Source organism: Mizuhopecten yessoensis, unplaced genomic scaffold (genome assembly GCF_002113885.1).
Source record: "Mizuhopecten yessoensis strain PY_sf001 unplaced genomic scaffold, ASM211388v2 scaffold716323, whole genome shotgun sequence".
Taxonomy (NCBI): Eukaryota; Metazoa; Mollusca; class Bivalvia; order Pectinida; family Pectinidae; genus Mizuhopecten; species Mizuhopecten yessoensis.
The window spans coordinates 270,322-293,628 of NW_018480059.1; the positions used below are offsets into that span (position 1 = coordinate 270,322).

Consider the following 23,307-nt stretch of genomic DNA (forward strand, 5'->3'; position numbering starts at 1 on the left):
ATTCTACCAAGTAGTGTAGATACATGAGGGGAGGTAACTCTATCTGAAAAAGGTGGTATTTGTTTGGATGTGCAGTTATTTCAATAGCATGAATAGGTAGCCTTACCAACAGGTATAAGATAGTTAATTTGCATGAATACATTTTTTTTCTTAAATAATGAGTAAATTTGCAGTTGATAAGATAGTATGAATTGCATGAACATACTTTTCTTTATTGATTTATGAACAATTATGCAGATGATTGTGTAATACAAATGGTTTAGGCTGAAGACAAGGTGATGGGACCCATTACTCCTGGACAGGCTAGCATGGCAAGGTTCAAAATGAGAAAAGTTGGTAGATAGACAGATTGTTTGGGTTCAATAGAACACACAAAACAGGAGACTTTGATTGCTATATGATTTAGTGTAGTGGATGTATGTTAGGGGGGAGACTTTGATTGCTATATAATTTAGTGTAGTGGATGTATGTTAGGGGATACCAAGGTTTTGAGTCAATGTTGTAAATACTGATTTAATTTACATGCTTGGTGAAAAGAATATGATGTACCGATATATCGTATATTAATGAATTCCACTAAATTCACTGGAAAAGTAACACAACATAATTCATTTAACAATATCTATTAGCTTATATTATGAATTATTTACAAATATCACATTGATACTAAAGACTTTGTTTTTATGTAACCTGATATATACATCTATATCTACTCAGCACTGACATCAAATTATATACTTATTATAACTTATTGACACAACTTAAATTGAGCGCCTTGTTTTCAATTGTACAAACATATGCTGATTGTATTTTATATGGTATACTTTATTACCTCTTCAAACACTATGTATCACAAGTGGAACCTTCCATCCCCTACTGTGGAACGGTCCATTGTGGTCTGTAGAAATTAAGACAAAGTACATGACATTACATTAATTTTTTTACAGCAAAAAGAAAATATTTAATAATTGAATTATTTCCTGGAATGTTTTATACTACATGTTACTATACCTACATGTTACTATACCAACATGTTACTATACTACATGCTACTATACTACATGTTACTATACCTACATGTTACTATACCAACATGTTACTATACTACATGCTACTATACCTACATGTTACTATACGTACATGTTACTATACTACATGCTGCTATACTACATGTTACTATACCGACATGTTACTATACCAACATGTTACTATACTACATGCTGCTATACTACATGTTACTATGCTACATGCTACTATACTACATGTTACTATTCTACATGTTACTATACCTACATGTTTCTATACTACATGCTACTATGCTTCATGTTACTATACTACATGCTAATATACTACATGTTACTATACCTACATGTTTCTATACTACATGCTACTATGCTCCATGTTACTATACCACATGCTACTGTGCGACATGTTACTATACTACATGTCACTATACCTACATGTTACTATACTAACATGTTACTATACTACATGCTACTATGCTACATGTTACTATACTACATGCTACTATACTACATGTTACTATGCTACATGTTGTATGTGTATCAATTGGAATCCTAGTTGAGGAAAAAAATATGTATCCAATTTCAGTTTCAAAAAATTGTTTTATAAGTATATATGGATCATAGAAATAAAGCCTAAATAGGTTAATTGGTAAATTCTAGGTAATCGGGAATTATTGAGTCAATAATCTTAAAGATAAAAAAATTCTATTTAATAAAAGTGCTGATGCTTGTTAAATAGAGAATAGACAGGTTTTCTGATAACCTTTCATAAGATATGTTTATTTTTTCAGTGTTAAGTCTTGTATGTTTTATTCAGAAAATGTTACAGTAGTGTTAGGTCATGGTCAACCAGAATCAAATGCATGCATGCTCAAATGTTTATCTGCATAACCTCTTCAACTGCTGTTGTAAACAAGATTGCGTTGAGTGGCATACTTACTATACTCTTTATTCAATTCTCTGTCAACAGCTAATGTTCTAAGATATATTCTTGCTTTCGTTTAAAGATATATTGAATGTGTTTCTGCTTAAATGTTCTGTCTGTATGATATATGGCTATGTCTATTATGTATGCTATATATGTCTTGATATTGTATAGGTCTGTTTGTATATAGCCAGCACTGTATATTCAGAGTTCTCTCCCTTTTTCAAATCTCGTAGGCAACATCGAAATAGTCAGATTTATTATAACAGTTGCTGATCATTCAAAATTACCTCATAGCAATCCATTTTTGGCCATTTCGCAATGTATTTTAGTACCTTTTTATTCAGATGTATCCAAACCCAGTTTATCTTATTGATTGACCAAACGACCTAAACAGGGTTCTTCTTGATATGGTACTTTATGCCAGAGTTTACTAGGATACATTTCCCATGAAAAAAAGTTGTGATGTGTGCTTTACAAATCATCTTAGTAGATAACTATGCTTGAGAGAATGAGAATGACATGTAAAATACAAACAAGCTCCATTCAGTCCATTACCATAGAAGAACACTAGTGATAGAGTAATATTATCAGCAATTCTGGTTGTATGTCAGTTGTATGTGGTTTGTTTGTGAATGTCTACTGTAGCAAAATTTATTCTTTTGAAAGTGTTGTGTGTGAATGTCTACTGTATTCTTTTAAAAGCACGAATTTTCTTTGAATTGAAGCATTTCTTTCAGATTTTACCCCCCAACCAAGCAAACTTTTTCTTCTTTTTTTTTTGTAATTAGGACTGTAGGAATTATGGTTTGGTTATTTTTGTTTACAGTTCAAAATGGATCACAAGGCAGAAAAGTTGGCTCAATTTCTGATTACGATCCTGTAAATGAGAAATATGGCTCCATTGCTGGGCAATACTCTGGTAAGTCTTGACAAGACATCCAATTACACCTGAACAGAGAAGTCCCTTAATTGTCCATAGTCCGTTATTATCAACTTTGATTTTTTTTATCCCAATTTTGTTGATTGACCTTGAAGTAGTCATTCTACCTTCGAATTTGGTCTTTCAATAATATCTCCATCAAAATTGCCCAAAACTTACTCCTTAAGCTTGAAATAGTGCCTCATCAGTGAAATTTTCCTAAAGCCTTGGAAATTGTATCTTGCTATGAACAACCTTCCTTTGACTAAAACATTCTTTCCTTTCCTGAAAAATTCTTTGTCAGCCTAAAGTATATCCCCAATTTCTCCAACTTTGGTGATGTTTCATTTCTATCAATTTGCGCTGTCTTCTCAGACATCTGGATGATCTGTATACTCAGTTCTCAAATAGCATGGTATGTCTTGACAAAATTAAACCACTGATAATCAGTCTGGTCTTGTACCAGATCATGGTCCTTCATTCTGAGTGAATGACAAAATAAAACTCTTGATGTATAGTACTAAAAAAGCAACTAAAATACAGGATCAGATAATGTTTGATATTTAACTCTTTCACCCCTATGTAGCTTTAGTAAACTCTGCCACACATTGATCTGAATGAGTTCATTATGGTCCACAGTGGCGAAAGGGTTAAGTGAAAACCAGGATAATCTGATGTATTATATTTAAATTCAAACATCTGTATATATATGCCGTAAAACCAGGATCACTGATCATACCATAATAAACTAAAACCCATGATCAATTGATGTGATATTCAACTAAAAAACAGATTTCTAATGAATGAAAAAACAAGCAACCCTGTGTGAATGCATGGTCTTTGACTAATATAACTGTTTAATTTCAGAAAGTATAGGCGAGAAAAATCGTCAGTTTGAAATATCGGTCTCTTAGATATGAACAGAACAGTAGAATTATCTTGGCATATATACTTCCATGCCTGCTTATAGTAAAGATTTTGCTGATAATTTTGTTTGAATTCCTGATGATTATGAGGACAGGTAGTCTTCCATTTAGTAGTAATATGGTATTTAATTAGGATTCATGTGTGTGTGAAATTAGATAACCTAGAGATAATTGCGAGACCACTTGTCATAATATAGGTTGTTGCAAGACCACTAGTCATAAAGAGGGTCATTGCTAGACACACCATTTATAAGACAGGTCAGTGTTAGACACGCCAGTCATAAGACAGGTCAGTTTTAGACACGCCAGTCATAAGACAGGTCGGTGTTAAACACGCCAGTCATAGAATAGGTCGTGGCTAGACTCGCCAGTCATAAAATAGGTCGTGGCTAGACTCGCCAGTCATAAAATAGGTCATTGCTAGACTCGCCAGTCATAAAATAGGTCGTGGCTAGACTCGCCAGTCATAAAATAGGTCGTGGCTAGACTCGCCAGTCATGAAATAGGTCATTGATAGACTCGCCAGTTATAAAATAGGTCGTGGCTAGACTCGCCAGTCATAAAATAGGTCGTGGCTAGACTCGCCAGTCATAAAATAGGTTATTGCTAGACTCTCCAGTCATAAAATAGGTCGTGGCTAGACTCGCCAATCATAAAATAGGTCGTGGCTATACTAACTAGTCATAAAATAGGTCATTGCTAGACTCTCCAGTCATAAAATAGGTCATTGCTAGACTGGCCAGTCACAATATTAGATCACTAGTCATATGTTAAATACAAATAGGTAGTTGATAAATGATTAATTGCTGTTTGGTCAGGATATACATGTAGGGATGCTGGTTCTTATACATGCATAAATATATTAACTGCCAAGTGAAATGTTGGCTGGACCTAACATTAGACAAACCACTGAACAGAGACATTCAGAAAGCAAGAGGAAATAGAATTTTCTGCACAAATGCAATAATCACTGAAATCAGTTCTTTGCAACACTTTACATTATAACAAATTTTACATTTCATCAGGAAAATGTTGTAAATTTGATGATTAAAAAATAGATATTGTTCACCAGTGAACACATGAGGTATCACAGCTGTTAGGGCCATAGGATGATACTCAGTGGTAATGTTGATGTACATCTGTAAAGTTACAAGTTTGTTGTGTGTTATATCCCATTGTGGTCACAGAGATTCTGAAGAGCAGCTTTAACCTTTATCCCCAACAGAAACAGAAATGTAAACATGTAAAATTCAAAGGTATTGTTTTGCAATTGGATACATTTCATTACAAGTGTTTATACCCATCTACACAAGATAATCTTTAACTTGGAGACTGGACTAACTACAATATTCTCCATTTTGAGAGATCAGAAGGATAATCCTAATCTGTCTAATTAGCATTTTAATGCTTATTTTGCATAATACACTAATATATTTGACAGTGTATCTGCTAATGGCAAGTCTATATGGTAATATACAGTGCTATGTTTTCCTCCCTGAATACAGATGATGTTTCAGTTCAATTCAACATTCATTTTGGGGTCTTTACATCATGGTACATGTACCTGTCTGTCAAATTTTCATCATTACAAATTCCATTAACAGGAAGTATGACAAGACACATTTAATTGAATTAAGAAGACATAATATTTATCAATCTAAAGAATGCACAATAATTTAGTAAAACGAAGCAAATTTCATCATATTATGTACCACTTCAATGGATTAATTTATATACAGCTACAAAGTTAAAATATTTAATTGAAATTATTTATCAATCCCTCAACATTATAATCAGATCTGGTGAATTATCAGCCCCTCTAAAAGTCATATTCATTGAGACCCAAGGTGTTAATATGAGAAATACAGAATATATCAAAACTGCTCCAACATTGTCAGGCTATCAACAACAAGCACAAGCACAACAACCACCACCACCACCACCACCACAACAGGAAGACCCTGTCCCTCAATACAACCCTGTTGAGGTACCCCCTCCCCATATGGACGGTAAGTTGGTTTACCATTGCAGTTGTACTTGCTTTCCACTGACCACTGATTTCAGCCCAATTCTTCTCCACTTCCACAAGGGCCTTCAAACTTCATGCTTTATGTAAACTTCATGTAAAGCTTGCTGTGAATATTTAAAAGTGAAATTGTTTCCTTCTCAAGATTGTTGATAAAAACTCACTTGACTTATGCTTTAACATAAGTTCTGCCATACAATGCTGAAGTGAAATTCTGCTGGAGAACTCGGAAGTGATTTTCTGCTTTAACTCTCATAACACCTGCTAGTGTGGACAATAGTTGTAGTGAAATCTTAACACCATTATAGCACATGTATATCAATTTATAGTGAGCTTTGAATGTGTCAGTTGTCAACATCTTCTCTATCCTTCAAAAGTTCAATTCTCCTGATCATTTTCGGAAAAAAAAACTTCCTTCATGAGTCGTATGACTGACCACTGAATGAAAAGGGCCCGTCTTTTACCTGTCCCGTTTATTTAGCCAGCCATCTGTCCTATTTTGTAGCCAGCCATCTTGCTTGATTTCTGCTTGCTTTATCCATCATTAATGAACATTTTCTGGACATTTGTAGTGAACTTTATCCTTGTTGAGAAATGCTTTGATGCACTTATGTAAAAAGAAACGTTCCATCTTGTGTTGTATAGGTCAGGTTATTGTTAATCTTCACTTATATTCTCTTAAAATGATGAAAATATTAAAGGAAAATAATTCTACAAACATTTCAATTGATGTTGAAAAATTATAATACATACATTTCTCATCTTTTCTGTATTCCGTCTTTGCGTATCGCAGAGTTATCTTCTCTTTGGAGCAGGTATTGATTGTTACGTCACTTGTTTGTGAGAGTAACGTCATCAATTTTTGAGAAAACGATGTAATTTTCTCGCACAAACCAACGACGTAACAATCAATACCTGCTCCCAAGAGAAGATAACTCTGCAATACGCAAAGACGGAATATACGAGGCTAGAAAGCTTTTTAGTGTAGAAACATGCTTTACATAGGTTTCAATGATATCCATGATCATTGCGTTTCAACTGTTTCAGTTCTTTGCTTTAAGAAAACTGCTTTGTCACAGATTCTCAATCTTGATGGAGAAACACCACAAGATCATTCAGTTCAATGTCCATCTTTACAGGTTTCTCTATATATCAGATTGCTGTCTGAATTTCTTCAAAATGTGATATTACTTAAGCTTCTGATCATATAAAAATCTGATGGAATTGTTTACATCATGTTTTGATCAAACATTCATCCTTCAGTGAAATATTTCAGTTTAAACTATAATTCATTTTCATGAAAAAACCTATGTCCACAATATATTTCAGCAGTACGGTACAGAAACTCGGACAATGTCTATTTGCAGTGATTAAGAACATTTGATTACAACTTTCACTCATTGCAGCATTTCTTTGACAAACTGAGCCAGTGAGGGGCTGATTGATTCCTTCTGGTACATCAAGTTTTACCTATGCACTAGAATTCAACAATTTAATTCATCATAATATCATTAATACATTTAATCTGGGTCTGAATTTGCTATATTATCTTCTCTTTTCTGTAACTAAATTTAACATTTGCACAGAGATGTAGATTTGATGCTATTTTCGTTTTCAGTTGAATGGAGATACTTAGAATTAATTTACATCTATTGATATATTTTACATATTTCTCACACACGTACAGCTGTAATATACCCTACTTACACATATTGGGTAAGCCCCACTATTGTATGATACATGTGTACAAGTGCTTGTGATTCTAAATTAGAAGAAGAACCCACCACTAACATCCCGCCTGTCACAGTCAAGGAGGAACAAGTTAGTACTACCCCCATTGTCCCTCCCATCCCTGATGACAGCGCTGACGTATCTGCTGAGAAAGACGCAATTAGCGCTCAGGAAGAGGATCCTAGTGAGTAGGCTGTCTTCGTCGATCCCTGATATATATATATATGCAAGACTGTCTACTCCCCTACACCAACTTCTGAACTTGCATTATAAATATTATCCACCTCCACTCATCATTGTATCCGTTAGCTGTCATGACAACTATATTTCTGGACTAAGATTCAATCCGTGATATACTCATTTGCCCTTCTACTCATCTTGGCATGATATAATATATTTCTAGTATGAAAAGTGCAAGTTCAGTATTGTAAACACCATTAGATTCTGCCTAAAAATATAAAGATATGAATTTTATCACTCCTTAGTTGATCAATATAACCCATCAAGTGTATATGCTTCTTGTAATGTCTTTTCCTAATTAACCAGTATATATTTACTCTTTCTCCCAAATGTTCTAAATGTGTAACTGTTCTCTTAACAGTTCCAGCTGTATATTGGTTTCTTTGTATAGTTTCAGTTTGGGTGTTTCAGTATGCTATAGATTTTCAGCTTTACTGAGAGATTTATGCTGGTAAATTGCATTGTTACTGGGTAACACAGATTTTATGGAAAAAAGTGACGCTTTATTAAATTGAGAGACATTTCAGTTGAAGTCAGCTTATTTTATACATCACACTCTACTTAAAACCATGAGTTGTGCGATACATGGATATAACAGGGTTGGTTCAAGTTTAAATTTACACCATTGAGGAATTTAAATACCATAATTTGAAGTTGCACGGTATAAACAATGTTTGTTGCCAACATTTTATTAAAGAGATGGAAATTCATTTCGCCACTCCTGTGATGATGACTTCCCCACACACCGTTACACCTGTGTGTGCCCCTCCATCCCCTCCTTCGGAAGACAATAGACCCCCAGCATATGACCCCCCTGCCCCTCCAACTGAGGACAATGACACCCCTCCGGATTACTGCCCGCCACCAATTCCATCTGAAGACTTGACAGGGGGTTGTGAGTTAATCTTAATCTCAAATTGAAGCTGAAGCACCATACCCCAACCACTGCAGATCAGCACCACTGATGTCATACCTCAGTTTTATACCACTGCAGATCAGCACCACTGATGCCATACCTCAGTTTTATACCACTGCATATGATTTGAGAGCAGCATCTCTATCATCCTCTAGATCTCATTTTACCATTGCAATTAGCATCACTGACGTCAGTTTATAGTTCCAGATTTTGTTCATACCCCCACCTACTGCAGAGAGCACCGTTGAAGTCATACTACAAATCAGCACTACCTTTACCAGCCTACTATAAAAGAGTTCAAATAAAGTTTATCTCATATGGTATAAAGCTGAACTAAAAAAGTATTGAAATATTTCTTTTATGGAAAATCACTTAATAATTGAGTTGCTTCAAGGCTTAGGAAGAAATATTACAGTTTGTGATGAAGTCTAATAAAACTGACCTACAGTTACAGGAATTGGGGTACACTCTACGTGGTAAACTCAAAGTCAGTATTTTATAAAACACCAGGAGAAATGTCAGATAATAAAAAATGCATTCTGTACAATGAATTTCATCAATATTCTCCTCTCCCCTGTCCTCCCAACCTTGCTCCCTGCAGTTATACATGATGGAAATTAAAAAAAAAATCAAAATATTGTGTTTTCATTTTGTAGGAATCTAACAGCTATTTACCAGGATAAATTATAACAAGTTAATGTAGATATCTTGTTTATCCAGTAAAACCATGATATAATGCCCCACATTTTATGTGTCACAAGGCTCTCTTCAAGGCCCACCTTTATACTGTGGTAATGATTGCTGGAGTAAACAAGTTATTACTGTATTTTTAGATTCTTTTATTTGTTGGTTAAGTATTAAGTAGAAAAGATGTGTTTAGATATCATAATGTTGTTTAATTTTATGTAGACATCATTTTTGTTTTCAAGTTTTAGTTTCAGGTGAATGGTGATTGGGTTGAGTGCTTCATTACAAGATTGTAAAACGACCTTTGCATTTGTTAGAGTATTTGAATTTGTTGGTTATTTACTGCATGTAGTGTTATACTGTTTCCGTATATCTGCTTTTCCCTAGCATTTGATAGTATATATAACTGCACTTGAGTCTGGACCGTGTCGTACCACTAGCTCATACGTAGTCTCCAGTGCTTCAAATACTGTACATGTAGTAATCTACCTTTGACTAAACACTTGCACATATTCAGTCAAATTGTGAAATCATCATCAGTTTAAGTCCACTGTAGTAGTATATAGAAAATCAAACTTGAACTCAGGATTGTAGTACCACACAATAATTGCATTTTATGTATTAGTTACAATAGCATGTGCCATTTGGGCTTTTCCTCCATTGTTGAACTGAAAACAAGTATTACAGTGTTTCAGAGGTATGTTCACCAAGAAAAACTGCACAAAAAGGTAAAGTAATCAGCTTATTGTTGAGCCCTGGTATCATAATGCCAAGGGAAGGATATCGCGTGGTTTCAGGAAAACTTGTCTGTAACATGTGCCTTTGTTTATTGTTATGTTGTCTTCCATAGCTCAACCCCAGCAAGCACGTCAACCTGCATATCAACCACCACCACCACAACAGCAGCAGCAGCAGCCGTACCGGCCTCCGGGTCAACCCCAAAGAAACCAGGTAAGTTATACAACATACACATTAGCAATACCAACCCCAAGTGAGCCCCACAATTAACCAGGTTAGTTATACAACAGACACAGTAGCCATACCAACTCCAAGTGAACCCCACAATAAACCAGGTAAGTTATACAATAGACAGTAGCCATACCAACCCCAAGGGAGCCCCACAGTAAACCAGGTAAGTTATACAGTAGATACAGTAGCCATACCAACCCCAAGTGAGCCCCACAATTAACCAGGTTAGTTATACAATAGACACAGTAGCCATACCAACCCCAAGTGAACCCCACAATTAACTAGGTTAGTTATACAACAGATACAGTAGCCATACCAACCCCAAGTGAACCCCACAATTAACTAGGTTAGTTATACAATAGACACAGTAGCAATACCAACCCCAAGTGAGCCCCACAATTAACTAGGTTAGTTATACAATAGACACAGTAGCCATACCAACCCCAAGTGAACCCCTCAATAAACCAGGTAAGTTATACAATATACACAGTAGCCATACCAACCCCAAGAGAACCCCACAATAAACCAGGTAAGTTATACAACATACAGTAGCCATACCAACTCCAAGTGAACCCCAAAATAAACCAGGTAAGTTATACAATAGACAGTAGCCATCCCAACCCCAAGTGACCCCCACAATTAACTAGGTTAGTTATACAATGGACACAGTAGCAATACCAACCCCAAGTGAGCCCCACAATTACCTAGGTTAGTTATACAATAGACACAGCAGCAATACCAACCCCAAGTGAGCCCCACAATAACCCAGGTAAGTTATACAATAGACAGTAGCCATACCAACCCCAAGTGATCCCCACAATAAACTAGGTTAGTTATACAATAGACACAGTAGCCATACCAACCCCAAGTGAGCTCCACAATAAACCAGGTAAGTTATACAACAGACAGTAGCCATACCAACTCCAAGTGAACCCCACAATAAACCAGGTAAGTTATACAATAGACAGTAGCCATACCAACCCCAAGTGAGCTCCACAATAAACCAGATAAGTTATACAACAGACACAGTAGCCATACCAACCCTACTAGGAAAACCCCATTAGTCAATACCTTAACAACCAGGTAGGTTACACAACAGGCACTCAAATTATACAGACCCCAGTGTCGTCTCCAAAGAACCAGGTAAGGATCAGCATCCAGGTAATATTTCTAAAGCTAAAAATACTTATTCAAATTTTGTAGGGTCAAATCCCCCCCCCCCCAACAACAACAACAACAACAACAACAAAACTTGTCCTAACTAACTAAATCTCTATCAGAAAGGTTACCGATATGTGCGGTGTATCCAGGTATATGCAGCAAAAACAAGTCCTTGTACAATATCAGAGCTGTATAGTAAGTTTTCATTTGATATCCTGATTGTAGATTGATGAAGTCATCTCATATTTTGACCTACTGTCTAAAATACATTTTATATTTTATATCGGAACATTCCTGAAATGAAATACTTTATTGAGAGAAAGAAACTATCAGTGTTATTGACATTTTAATATATACATGTAGCAAGGAATGAACAAATTTAACTTTGGTTCTCACAGGTGAAGTACGTAGCCCTGTATGACTACACTGCAGCTGACGATGATGAGGTTTCTTTCCGTGAGGAGGATTTCATCATCAACTGTGAAATCATTGATCCTGGATGGATGGAGGGCACAGTGGAACGGACAGGCCAACGTGGCATGCTCCCTTCAAATTATGTGGAAATGGCATCATAAAGAGTATTATAATCAGATGTACCTCTTATTTCAATTGTTCCTTTTTCAATATGCTTTAATGTCTGTACTGTTAATCTAAATTAATTGTTTGGGGAAAAAATGACAGAAAAAAAAATCTGTGTCTTTTATTAAAGATACGTGTATCCCAACCATTCTCGTAGATAGCATCTGTAAAACATTTATTTTTGACCTTGTGTTTTGTCATTTTATGTCCTGATTTTATGTTGTTCTACATGGAAATTTAAATTCTTCCATCACAAGAAAAACGGCTACCCTTTAAATCAGATTTCATCACTCCAGATCGAAGACTTGGATTGATTCATTACTGCATGTGGGTAAATCCGATGTCCTGTGAGGAATAGATGACAGGATATTATCTAACAAAGGTATATATATATATATATATATATATATATCGTAAGTAATACTACATAGAAGAAAATAGGAGTTTGTCATTGACAGGAGGCAATATAAACAAGAAAATGTAGATTAACTTTATATAGAAATTGATTCTTTGTTATGAAGGTTTTGCTATAGCCAATTGAAAACAAGATATCTGTTTATGCTTGCTGATGCTATATAGCTTTTTTTATGCAAGACACATGGGATTAACTCATTCACTCCCACACACCTAAACTGGACTTGCCCAGTCTTTGATTTGGTAAGGTTAAAATGTGACTTTAGGGGTGACTGGGTTTACATCCCAACAAGCTGGAGTTATATGCATTGGTCTAGTCCAGCACTCCTGTTCCTACCAGGACTTCTGACAAAGATAACTATATTTTATTAGCCTTTATATGCTTAATGAATTCGGAGTTCTTTTTAATTACTTGCCTTAAGATAAGTCACCTTATTGCTGCAGCTGTAAAAGTTGCACTGTAGGTAATTCAGTCACAAATCTTCAGCCAAATGTGGCACCGTTACATTGCGTGAAATGGCAAGTGATAGTAAGTATTGAAATGAATGAAAATGATAGAAAAAGTACCCTGTACAAATGCATCCATTATTCAACCTGCATAATTTTTAAATCTGCAGAATCTGGAGTTTTTCAAAAATCAGAAATTACTGTAACAAGGAGATCTGCTGCCTGTTTAGATTACTGTTTTGTGATTGTAGTACCAAGTGTGTTGTAAGGGGAGTCTATAGCTAGAGAAGTGGTGATACTAAATATTGTATAATATTGACCGCTCTAGGTATGGATCTTGTAAAACTGCTAGATCTTAAAATTGTTTCTTTGTTTATTGAATTAAAGCAAGTAGTGGAAAAGAACTGTTGAAATAACTGTGGTACAGAACAGGATATAATACAGGAATATATATATAGGAATGCTCTTACTGAACGATGGTTAACCCAATCTCTCACCCAGGGAGTCTCCAGAAGGGTTTAGGGGTTTCCCAAAAAAACAAAGGTATTTCCATTTTCCAAAGGAGTTAGATGTTTTTAAAGGAGTTGAAGAGTGTTCCAGTGGAGTTTTAAGCGTTCCTGGAGGGGTTAAAGGGGTTTTTTGGAAAGTTTGGAATGATCCAAATGCAAAAGATACTCTAGTAGTCTTTTCCAAGCTCCAAGAACGCCCTCAGGCCTGCAACTCTAGTAGTGTTTGTTAAGCTCCAAGAACACCCTCAGGCCTGCAACTCTAGTAGTGTTTGTAAGCTCTAAGAACACCCTCAGGCCTGCATCTCTAGTAGTGTTTGTTAAGCTCCAAGAACACCCTCAGGCCTGCATCTCTTGTTTGTTAAGCTGCAAGAACACCCTCAGGCCTGCAACTCTTGTTTGTTAAGCTCCAAGAACACCCTCAGGCCTGCATCTCTAGTAGTGTTTGTTAAGCTCCAAGAACGCCCTCAGGCCTGCATCTCTAGTAGTGTTTGTTAAGCTCCAACAAAACCCTCAGCTTGCAACCTTTTCCAGGCAACAGCATTGCCAAATGGTTCCCAAGTGATAGCATATGCTGTAGAGCTGAGATATAATAGATGATGTTATAGATAAGCTGAAGTTGGTAAAGACATTCGTTTCTCTACTTTCTGATGTCTACTTATATGACTAGGGTTGACATATTTTATGTTAAGTTGTAATGCAGGTTTCTATATTTATCTTACATTTTACCGTTTTTCACAATTTTATTGTAAACAACAGATTTTAATTTTTCATTTTACATATTTGTATATTTGCTAATAGCGTATTTGAATGCATTGTAATATTTAATGTTTAGTAAGACAGATTCTGATGTGCTATTTTATCCCCAAGTCTGTATCATAAAGTCTTAGATCTTATGCAAATATTTAACTTCAGATTTTGAAAATAATGTCATAACATGTATCGAATTAAAAAAAATTGGCTCATGAATTGATTTTTTTTTTTTTTTTTGTAGAAAATGAAAGCACATATCTATATTCAGTACCTTATCAGCTGTCAATTGGTTATGTACACAGTTTGTAGCAAAAGTGTTGTTTCATTGTTTGCAAATTATTCTTTCTATTGCCCACTTGTTGTAGAATGTTGTTTTTGTGCGACGTTATATGGATATTTGTCGCTTTTATTTAACATGACTTATAGTACAGATGAGAGTAGTTAAGTTTGTCTCATTAATACACAAGTCTAAATTGTTGACCATATGTCCCAAATTTTCAATACAAGATCCGTCTTACCATTAAAGTGGATTGGTCTCGTGAAAAGAGGATGAAAGTTTGCCAAGGCATCAACTGAAGTTGTACCTCTGGACCTGCACCAGAACGAAGTACAAGGTGGAGTTTTTGATATGTACAGTAAACTATTGTAAATAGACATATTTGTGGTTGAATTTTGAAAATTTAAGTCTGTTACTGCTGAAGCTTCAAGCTATATGTAACAAGTAAAGTCTTTTTCAGATTTAGTGAATTGATTATATAAATTAGTAGTGGGAACACCTCACATACTGGTCCCTATGTCGTGGGGTCGGTTTTTCACCAACTGTTCGCACGGTCAGTAGTGATGGCTAAAGCTTACTCTTAGCTACCAGTCTGTAAATATGCTTATTCAATGAGTTTTGCTTCTCAGAATCACAAAAAGTTGTTCTTTCACGATTATTCAGTATCAAAAAGCTTTGGTTTTACATATATTTCTTCTCTCTATTTTGCATACGCTGAAACTTTTGAATTTTCACAGAATAAAGTTTCAAAGATTTGTGAATATCTTGTTCAGATATTAATGGTCGTCCTAACAAATAATGCTGTTAGACCCATGTGGATAAAGAACATATATTCACTATAAATTCAGATTTTTTTCCCACATAATTTTAACAAGTTAATGATTTAGATTACCATTACTAGCGTTTCTGACATTTCATGTCAACTTTACATGAGATGGTGATAATGTATAATCATGGCAAGTTCAGTAAAGTTCTCTCAATGCCATTGTTTTATTTACAAATCATTGCCCACTGTTTTCTATTATAGTGAGGATGTTAAATGATGCAGGTAGTTGTAACAATAATTTATAAGTAGAAGTAAATCCTAATTTACTAGAAATAAAAATGTGTTCGTATTTTGTTTGTTATTTGTGAACAAACACAGTGACCGGTAACTTAGATGTAAAATTGATGGGACAATGGTAATTATAAGTGTCTGTATAAATATTGGAACACAACAAGTATTTAAATGAAGAGCATTTAGCTATATTATTAACTTTCTGGTATTTGTGAAAATTCCTTTAGATAGAAATTGTGCCATCGTACCCGATACCTCTACTGATTTCCGTTTACATTGTACTGTATAAAATAAGGATTAATAATTTTGTGAAGGACACTGTCCCTTTTGTCGATTCAGATTTTACCTCTGCCACTGAAATGATGTCCGTTTCAGTCTGTGTTAGACTGGAGTCAGATTTATATTAAGATACAATGTGGTCTGCAATATTTATCTTGTCGTTTATGTATTTTCTTAATATTACTGCTCACACAAAACTCAAAAGACTACTTACGGTGTATATTGATACACACTTGATCATTGTACTGAAAAGAACTTTGTTAAAGTCATTTAGTTTGGTTTGAAAAACTGTGTTTGAATTTATCATCCATTGTAACTATATAGTTATTTATCAATGTATATTAAAAATCTTGACTTGCTTTACAAACACTTATTTGCTTTTCACTGGGGGAAAAACAAAATTTGGATCTCACCAGAAATTGTCATTTAATTCTGAAATTACATTCATTTAAGTGACGAATTCATTAATTTAGAAAGTTTGTTACTTGCAACATCAAGGAAACCAGTATCAAGGTAACAAGTTTCCACTGTACACGGAGAAAAAAAGTCTCCAGACTAATGAGGTTCCACCATATACAGATATCAAAGTATTCAGACCAACGGTTTCCACTATTTACAGAAAGTGTCTGGATTATCGAGGTTCCATTGTATACAATGTACCAGTGCAAGGTAAAACAGTGTTTTAAAGTGGCTACCATTATTACTCGGAACAGTGTCTAGATTTATGGTTTATCAGTAGCACGGATGGGAGAGAGCTCATGGGATATCTATAACAGTAGATCAAATTGTATTATATGTAGGCAAACGCTGCCAGTATTCAGTAAAATATTTTATTGTTACATATACATTGTGTTGCGTTTTCATTTAAATTTGATGAGGGCCCCACATCTGACTGTTTGTCTGTCCATCCATCATTGCTTTTGTGTCTGGAGATTATCTCGGAATGCTTACCACTGTGATATGTAAATATGTGATGGGATTTAAAAAGTTGTCAAGGTCATTGTTACTAAAAATAGACCATATGGTGGGGGCGGTACGATTCTTACCAGAGTCCTAAAGACAAATCTTTTGATATTTAGACATGCTATAGGGATATAAAAAGTTAATATGGTCAAGGTCACTTGCTAGAAATAGCCCATGGGAAATTAAGGTAAGGCACATGGTGAGGCCCTTGCTGACCTGTACAAGTTCTAGTTTTGTATAGTAGTTCTTTAATTGTAGATTTGATGATGTTGAATATCACATTCTCAAGGTCATGCATGTAAACTTTCAAACTTTATTTTAGCAATCCCGAAAATTTGAAGAATCCCGAAAATCCAAAGCATTACTCATAATTAGGTGTTTGAAAACAAACAGTTCTAACTTTGGACTGGTTAACATTAGCTTTCAGTCGGCATTCCTTGGGTTTGTTATAAACATGTTTTATTTGTTTATTATGTTCCTTTGGGTTTTTTATAAACAAATTTTACTACAGTAAACTCATTTCCTAGATTCATTTGGGTTTGTTATTAACATGGTTTCCTCGAGTGCAATTTTTTTCTTTTTTAAAAACCTTGGAGTTTGTCATAAACATGTTTAGTATAGTGAACTTATTCTGGGGTTGGTAATAATGCAATGTTTTCTCAATAATCCTTGGTGTTTGTTAAAACATGTGTTACTGTATTTTGGTTGAATTTGTGCATAATAAATCCCTTGTTAAATAAAATGTTTCGGTAAGATAGGGTTCTTACATAAAGTGAAAACTTTGAATGAACTCCGGAGAAGAGTACATTGTAATGTGTTGACGGTTATCAAAGGGGAGATGAAATGAGAGACATCATATGAAGGACAAGGATACAATTAACCGCGAGTCGTGACATTAGAAGTCGAGACTTAAGGACCAGAAGTGAAGTTTACTGCTGTGTTTTGCCTATACATGTCATTGATTTGTTAGACAAAATGTAAAGCTATCATCAAACATCGATGTTTATGAATAATGGAAGACAAATACTAAAAAGAACTTTTAGAATAATTTATTCTAAAAACATAAAATGAAAATCTTGATGCATGAAATAAGGATGGATTTATCACTAGCTAGTCTATATACCTAAAGTTCTTCGTGTGTATCTGGGTACTTTATCCCATACACTCCGTTCAGACCATACAACACATTATGTGGCTGCTTGGTGAAGTATGCTTGCATATTTTTGATAATTTCTTTTCGAGCCAAGTCAAAATCTTTATTTCTGATGGCAGACTCGTAAAAACTGATTGTTTGCTTAGAAATATTATCGAAGGAGGTTGGTCTCCAGTTTAATAGTGTTTTTGCTTTACTTGAATCTATTGGTCCAAGTTTTACAGAAGGAAACAGATATATTGCATCATTACTATCATTAACAGGTATAGGGATATTCTCTACTCTCAGATGTTTTCTCATTGATTCCAACACTTCCAGTAAGGTAGGCATTTCATCTGTACCCAGATTGTAGGCATTATCAAAGTTTTTGAGATCACTATCAGTAAGCTGTACCAACATATCTGCGACATCAAGAGAATACACAAAGCTTAATTTCTGATTCAAGAGAAACTTTGGAATTGAGATTTGTCTTTCAAGATACCCGGAAAGTTTAAGCCACATTTGATACATCCACCAGCGATATGTGTTGTCCCTAGGACCAATCACATCTGGTAATCTTAGCAAAACATATGGAACTCCACCTTCCTTTCTCTGTTTGACGAGCACTTCCTCACATTCCAGTTTTCTATGACCATAATCATCCTTACCAGTCATTAGTAGCCTTTCCTCTGAAGTAAATGGACGAACGGCATCACTTTCCTGACTTGGTTCGGAATGGTTTTTCTGGCAGACCTCGTACACAGAATCGGAACTGATGTAGATATATCTGCCAATCTTGCCTTTCAGTAACTCGAGAACATCTTCAACAGCCTCAAAATGGTATGCACTGAAATCTATAACCACATCAAAGTATACAGTGTCTTTCAAACGGTGTAAATCTTCACAATAGAGTAGCTGACGTTGACGATCACAAGTAAGGTGTTTAACATGAGGCTTCACAGTGAACTGTGAATCCCAATACCAGTTGCCCCGATTTAGAAGTACCAGATTATTGCCTTTTGCAATCAATCTCTCGGACGTTGCAGCTCCAATAAATCCATTTCCTCCCAGTATAAGAATGTTTTTGGGATCATCACCTTCACTTGTAGAAACCAGCCAGCCAAATGCTATGAGCAGCTTCCATCCTTCCATTGTTGTGCATCAGTCTTTTATTCAAATCCCTGCAAACAAGACACAAAATTAGCAACAGCTTGTTAGTAAATAATGTAGATTTGAATAAACATTTGCACATGCTGTTTCTCAAATTTTACATTGGTGTAGTTTACAGCCAATTACCGACTTATGTGGACCATAGATTACCATGGTTGACAACAGCAGATCAAATGTGACCATGTTTGATCGGAGTTTAACATGTTGCACCCAGCTAAGAGAATTTGTCAAATCCTTAACCAACAGTTTTTGCAGGGCCTAAGCCTCTAGTCTTCTCCTGAACCTTACCCTAGCATACAAGTATCTAGAGACACATAGCAGTGTATGATGTACCAAAGTCTTGGCCAAAGTTTAGGCCAAGTATGTTTTCCCAAGCCTTAGCTGAGATAGCTTTTCCAACTGTCTTAATCAAAGATTAATCTAAGAGATTTTACCAGACCTTAGTCAAGTGTTTTATTTTTCAAATCCTTATCCATCAAAGTCTTTAACACAGCTTTAATTAGCTATACGTATATAACTGCCAAGTCCTTATCTATTAATTAGCTATCAGTCTTTGTTAAGTCATTAGTTTTTCAACTCATGATTAATTTGACCACTATGACCTTACTACATTAACTTAATATTGTTCAATATAATTTAATTTAAACATACATATCAAGCATGCTAACGGGCTAAATATCATTACTCGACAACCCATAGACTTTTTCATGTGTGGGACTTTAAAAGTTACCTAAGGTAATTCATTTGAATTCAGTAGGCTACAGGCCAAATGTTACTACACTGGAAATGAAGTAACGGTAGAATCAGCAGGCTACAGGCCAAATGTTACTACGCTGGAAATGAAGGACCAGTAGAATCAGCAGGCTAAAGGCCAAATGTTACTACTCTGGAAATGAAGGACCAGTAGAACCAGCAGGCTATAGGCCAAATGTTACTACGCTGGAAATGAAGGACCAGTAGAATCAGCAGGCTACAGGCAAAATGTTACTCTGGAAATGAAGGACCAGTAGAACCAGCAGGCTATAGGCCAAATGTTACTACTCTGGAAATGAAGGACCAGTAGAACCAGCAGGCTATAGGCCAAATGTTACTACTCTGGAAATGAAGGACCAGTAGAATCAGCATGCTACAGGCCAAATGCTACTACTCTGGAAATGAAGGACCAGTAGAATCAGCAGGCTAAAGGCCAAATGTTACTACTCTGGAAATGAAGGACCAGTAGAACCAGCAGGCTAAAGGCCAAATGTTACTACTCTGGAAATGAAGGACCAGTAGAATCAGCAGGCTAAAGGCCAAATGTTACTACTCTGGAAATGAAGGACCAGTAGAATCAGCATGCTACAGGCCAAATGCTACTACTCTGGAAATGAAGGACCAGTAGAATCAGCAGGCTATAGGCCAAATGTTACTTCTCTGGAAATAAGGGACCAGTAGAAGAGAATTGTGTAAAACTTTGTTTACATATTTGAGTCATATGAAAATGTCATCCATTTGATCACACTTGCCAGCTAGTATTTCTGTACAGCATACTACTGACCAAATGCCATGATCCTAGCTCTTCAAGTAATTCAGGAGTTGTTTGTAGCTCTTCAGGTAATTCAGGAGTTGTTTGTAGCTCTTCAGGTAATTCAGGAGTTGTTTGTAGCTCTTCAGGTAATTCAGGAGTTGTTTGTAGCTCTTCAGGTAATTCAGGAGTTGTTTGTAGCTCTTCAGGTAATTCAGGAGTTGTTTGTAGCTCTTCAGGTAATTCAGGAGTTGTTTGTAGCTCTTCAGGTAATTCAGGAGTTGTTTGTAGCTCTTCAGGTAATTCAGGAGTTGTTTGTAGCTCTTCAGGTAATTCAGGAGTTGTTTGTAGCTCTTCAGGTAATTCAGGAGTTGTTTGTAGCTCTTCAGGTAATTCAGGAGTTGTTTGTAGCTCTTCAGGTAATTCAGGAGTTGTTTGTAGCTCTTCAGGTAATTCAGGAGTTGTTTGTAGACTTAAACACTGTTGACCCCAATGACCTTTGTAGCATAAATTTGAACAAACTTGATATGACTTCACCAAAGCATGACCCTCAGCTTCTATTTTAATCAGAAGTTGTTCAAAGGCAAATTAAAGTTAAAGAAGCATTATTTCATAGGCTCGCCAGAATGGTCTGGTGACCCTAATCAGCCAATATAATTACCAATTAGTGTTAGAGGCCCCAAAAATCCTAAAAGGTCATCCCAGGCAGTATCTTCGTTTGTCAATACACATACCTAATCATAGGTGTGTTGACTGACTGCGTTAGTGCCTATTTGATGTGATGTCAAGCTAGTGCTCAAACTACCTATCACAATGTAGTGGTTATGGCTTTTCTTGTTGGGTTCACATTATCTGATTATGTCTCGGCAAAATATAATTTTGAGCATATGGGCTACTACCGAACTGACCTCGGCCAAAGAGACGACCACTCGGAAGTTTAGTGGACTAGGGTCAAGACAACAGACACATACAAAATGTAGATAAATATGACTAATTCCACGTGTGCAGCCACGTATCTACTATTCTACATACACGGACTAGTGCACGTGCACCAAGATGGAGTATACATATATTGCTCACAAGTAATCTTATTTTCTCACTAACACAGCATAATACAAAGACTCACCATCGCAACATCCATAAACATTACAGCTGCGGAAATCAGTCTGATGACGTGCCAGCTCGCGGTGTCGGATATCACGGGGCTCCTGAAGGGGGTTCATGGCCACATGTTCCGCCGATAATGACTATAGACTATATTTCGGGTGGTAACCTCACCCCCTCCGATTTGCATGAAAATTAACCTCATGTATCTGTCTTGAAAAGGGGAGATATATACTGTGTGTATAGTCCCCCGCCTTTTTTTGGAAGCAGATAACTTTTTTTTTCTTAATTCAGACCAGTCCTACTTTCTCGAATGAATTTGGACATTTGTAAAAAGAAATGCGTTAACACTTTTGCAAATTTAATAAACATCTTATTTCAAATTTTAAATAAGATGTTTTTCAAATCTGCAAAAATGTTAACGCATTTACATATGATAAAGTTCTACCGTCAACAGTTCTCAATGGTCTAGTGGTGTCCAATGTTCATATATATGTAAAACTATTGTATCATGCACACTTATACGATACCAGAAGAACTTTAAATAAAAAACTAAAAGAAAAATCAAAATCTTCGAAAAATAATTGATATTGGAGACATCAACACAAGGACATCATGAACCATTACAAAAATAAGAGGTCAAAGGCCGCGTGGCAGGCGATTTATATTTAAAAAGATAGTTCTGAGATATAATTGTCATATCTCGAAAAGCGTTTGACAGGAAATTATGAAAAAATATCATGAGAAAAAAATTCTTAATATTCTCTTCCACGATATATTTTTGTTTGTTTTAACAGCGCACACTTTCGCACCAATTTGCTCATTCTTATAACTGCACAGATTTCTACAACTAATAGTTTTGCAGAACATCGTACTACAAAAATCGCTTACCACCATTTTGAGCACCACATCTGAGCATACAAGTAAATAACAGCCTTCCTTTATTACATTTGATTCCTTGGTCACATATGCTTCATAACAAAGGTAGGGTCAACGCCTATGGAGATTTAACATTAGGGTCGGCCTCCGCTTAGAATTTCAAAACAAGATAAATACAAAAAGGTATGTGTATAGGAAACACTAATTACTAACAAGACAATTCCCATTTTGGACACGTTAATTTGAATAGTTCTTAAACGAGTCTATTTTTCATACTTGCTTAAAAGTTGGCTACTAATAATATCTTTCAACATCAGGAATTTCAAAAAATGACAACCGGTAAATTTGTCATATGACACTTTTGATTTTAAAAAAGAAAAACATAGCTTTTTTTTCCACTTTTCCTTTAATTTGTGTTTCTTCTTAACAAAAGGTCCATGAGTCTTGATATCTGGCAAGTTCATGTGAACGTTGCCTTCGTTTAAGGTAACAAAAATCAAATGTGCTAAAATAACATTTTTGTATGGGGAGTCTGACAATGATATCTTTCCTTGCTTTATTTGTTAACATTTAAAGGTATAAAATAATGTAATATTACTTCATATTTTGTTTAATGAATGGGCAATAGGCAAAATAAAATATTAATAAAGTGTATAATAGTTTTAGTATTAAGATTATTTGATTGTTATAACAGAGGTTACATTACTTTGACAGA

The 23,307-nt window shown here is 35.4% G+C and overlaps 3 protein-coding genes across 12 annotated transcripts in view; 2 read left to right on the top strand and 1 right to left on the bottom strand.

Moving 5' to 3' along the window:
• LOC110443044 (LIM and SH3 domain protein 1-like) overlaps positions 1-16,683 on the top strand; it is a 68,497-nt gene extending 51,814 nt beyond the window's left edge. For 6 of the 10 annotated variants that reach the window (XM_021487010.1, XM_021487001.1, XM_021487002.1 and 3 more), the window contains 5 exons: positions 2,780-2,872; positions 5,697-5,807; positions 7,596-7,739; positions 10,249-10,349; positions 11,927-16,683. In XM_021487010.1, coding sequence (XP_021342685.1) covers positions 2,780-2,872; positions 5,697-5,807; positions 7,596-7,739; positions 10,249-10,349; positions 11,927-12,103 — 626 coding nt within the window. In that variant the 3' untranslated portion in view covers positions 12,104-16,683. The remainder of the gene's footprint in view (positions 1-2,779; positions 2,873-5,696; positions 5,808-7,595; positions 7,740-10,248; positions 10,350-11,926) is intronic. The other 4 variants (XM_021487006.1, XM_021487007.1, XM_021487009.1 and 1 more) reach the window with 4 other exon arrangements.
• Positions 16,684-17,836: 1,153 nt separating this feature from the next.
• On the bottom strand, positions 17,837-21,851 carry LOC110443058 (UDP-glucose 4-epimerase-like). The gene is made up of 2 exons (XM_021487029.1): positions 21,736-21,851; positions 17,837-19,116 (listed from the first exon to the last, which is right to left on the bottom strand). Exon 2 carries the CDS (start codon positions 19,085-19,087, stop codon positions 17,927-17,929), a length of 1,161 nt encoding a protein of 386 aa, XP_021342704.1. The 5' UTR covers positions 19,088-19,116; positions 21,736-21,851; the 3' UTR covers positions 17,837-17,926.
• On the top strand, positions 20,622-21,565 carry LOC110443059. The gene is made up of 2 exons (XM_021487030.1): positions 20,622-20,668; positions 20,729-21,565. The coding sequence occupies exons 1-2, from the start codon at positions 20,651-20,653 to the stop codon at positions 21,173-21,175; spliced, it is 465 nt and encodes a 154-aa protein (XP_021342705.1). The 5' UTR covers positions 20,622-20,650; the 3' UTR covers positions 21,176-21,565.
• Positions 21,852-23,307: the final 1,456 nt, after the last annotated feature.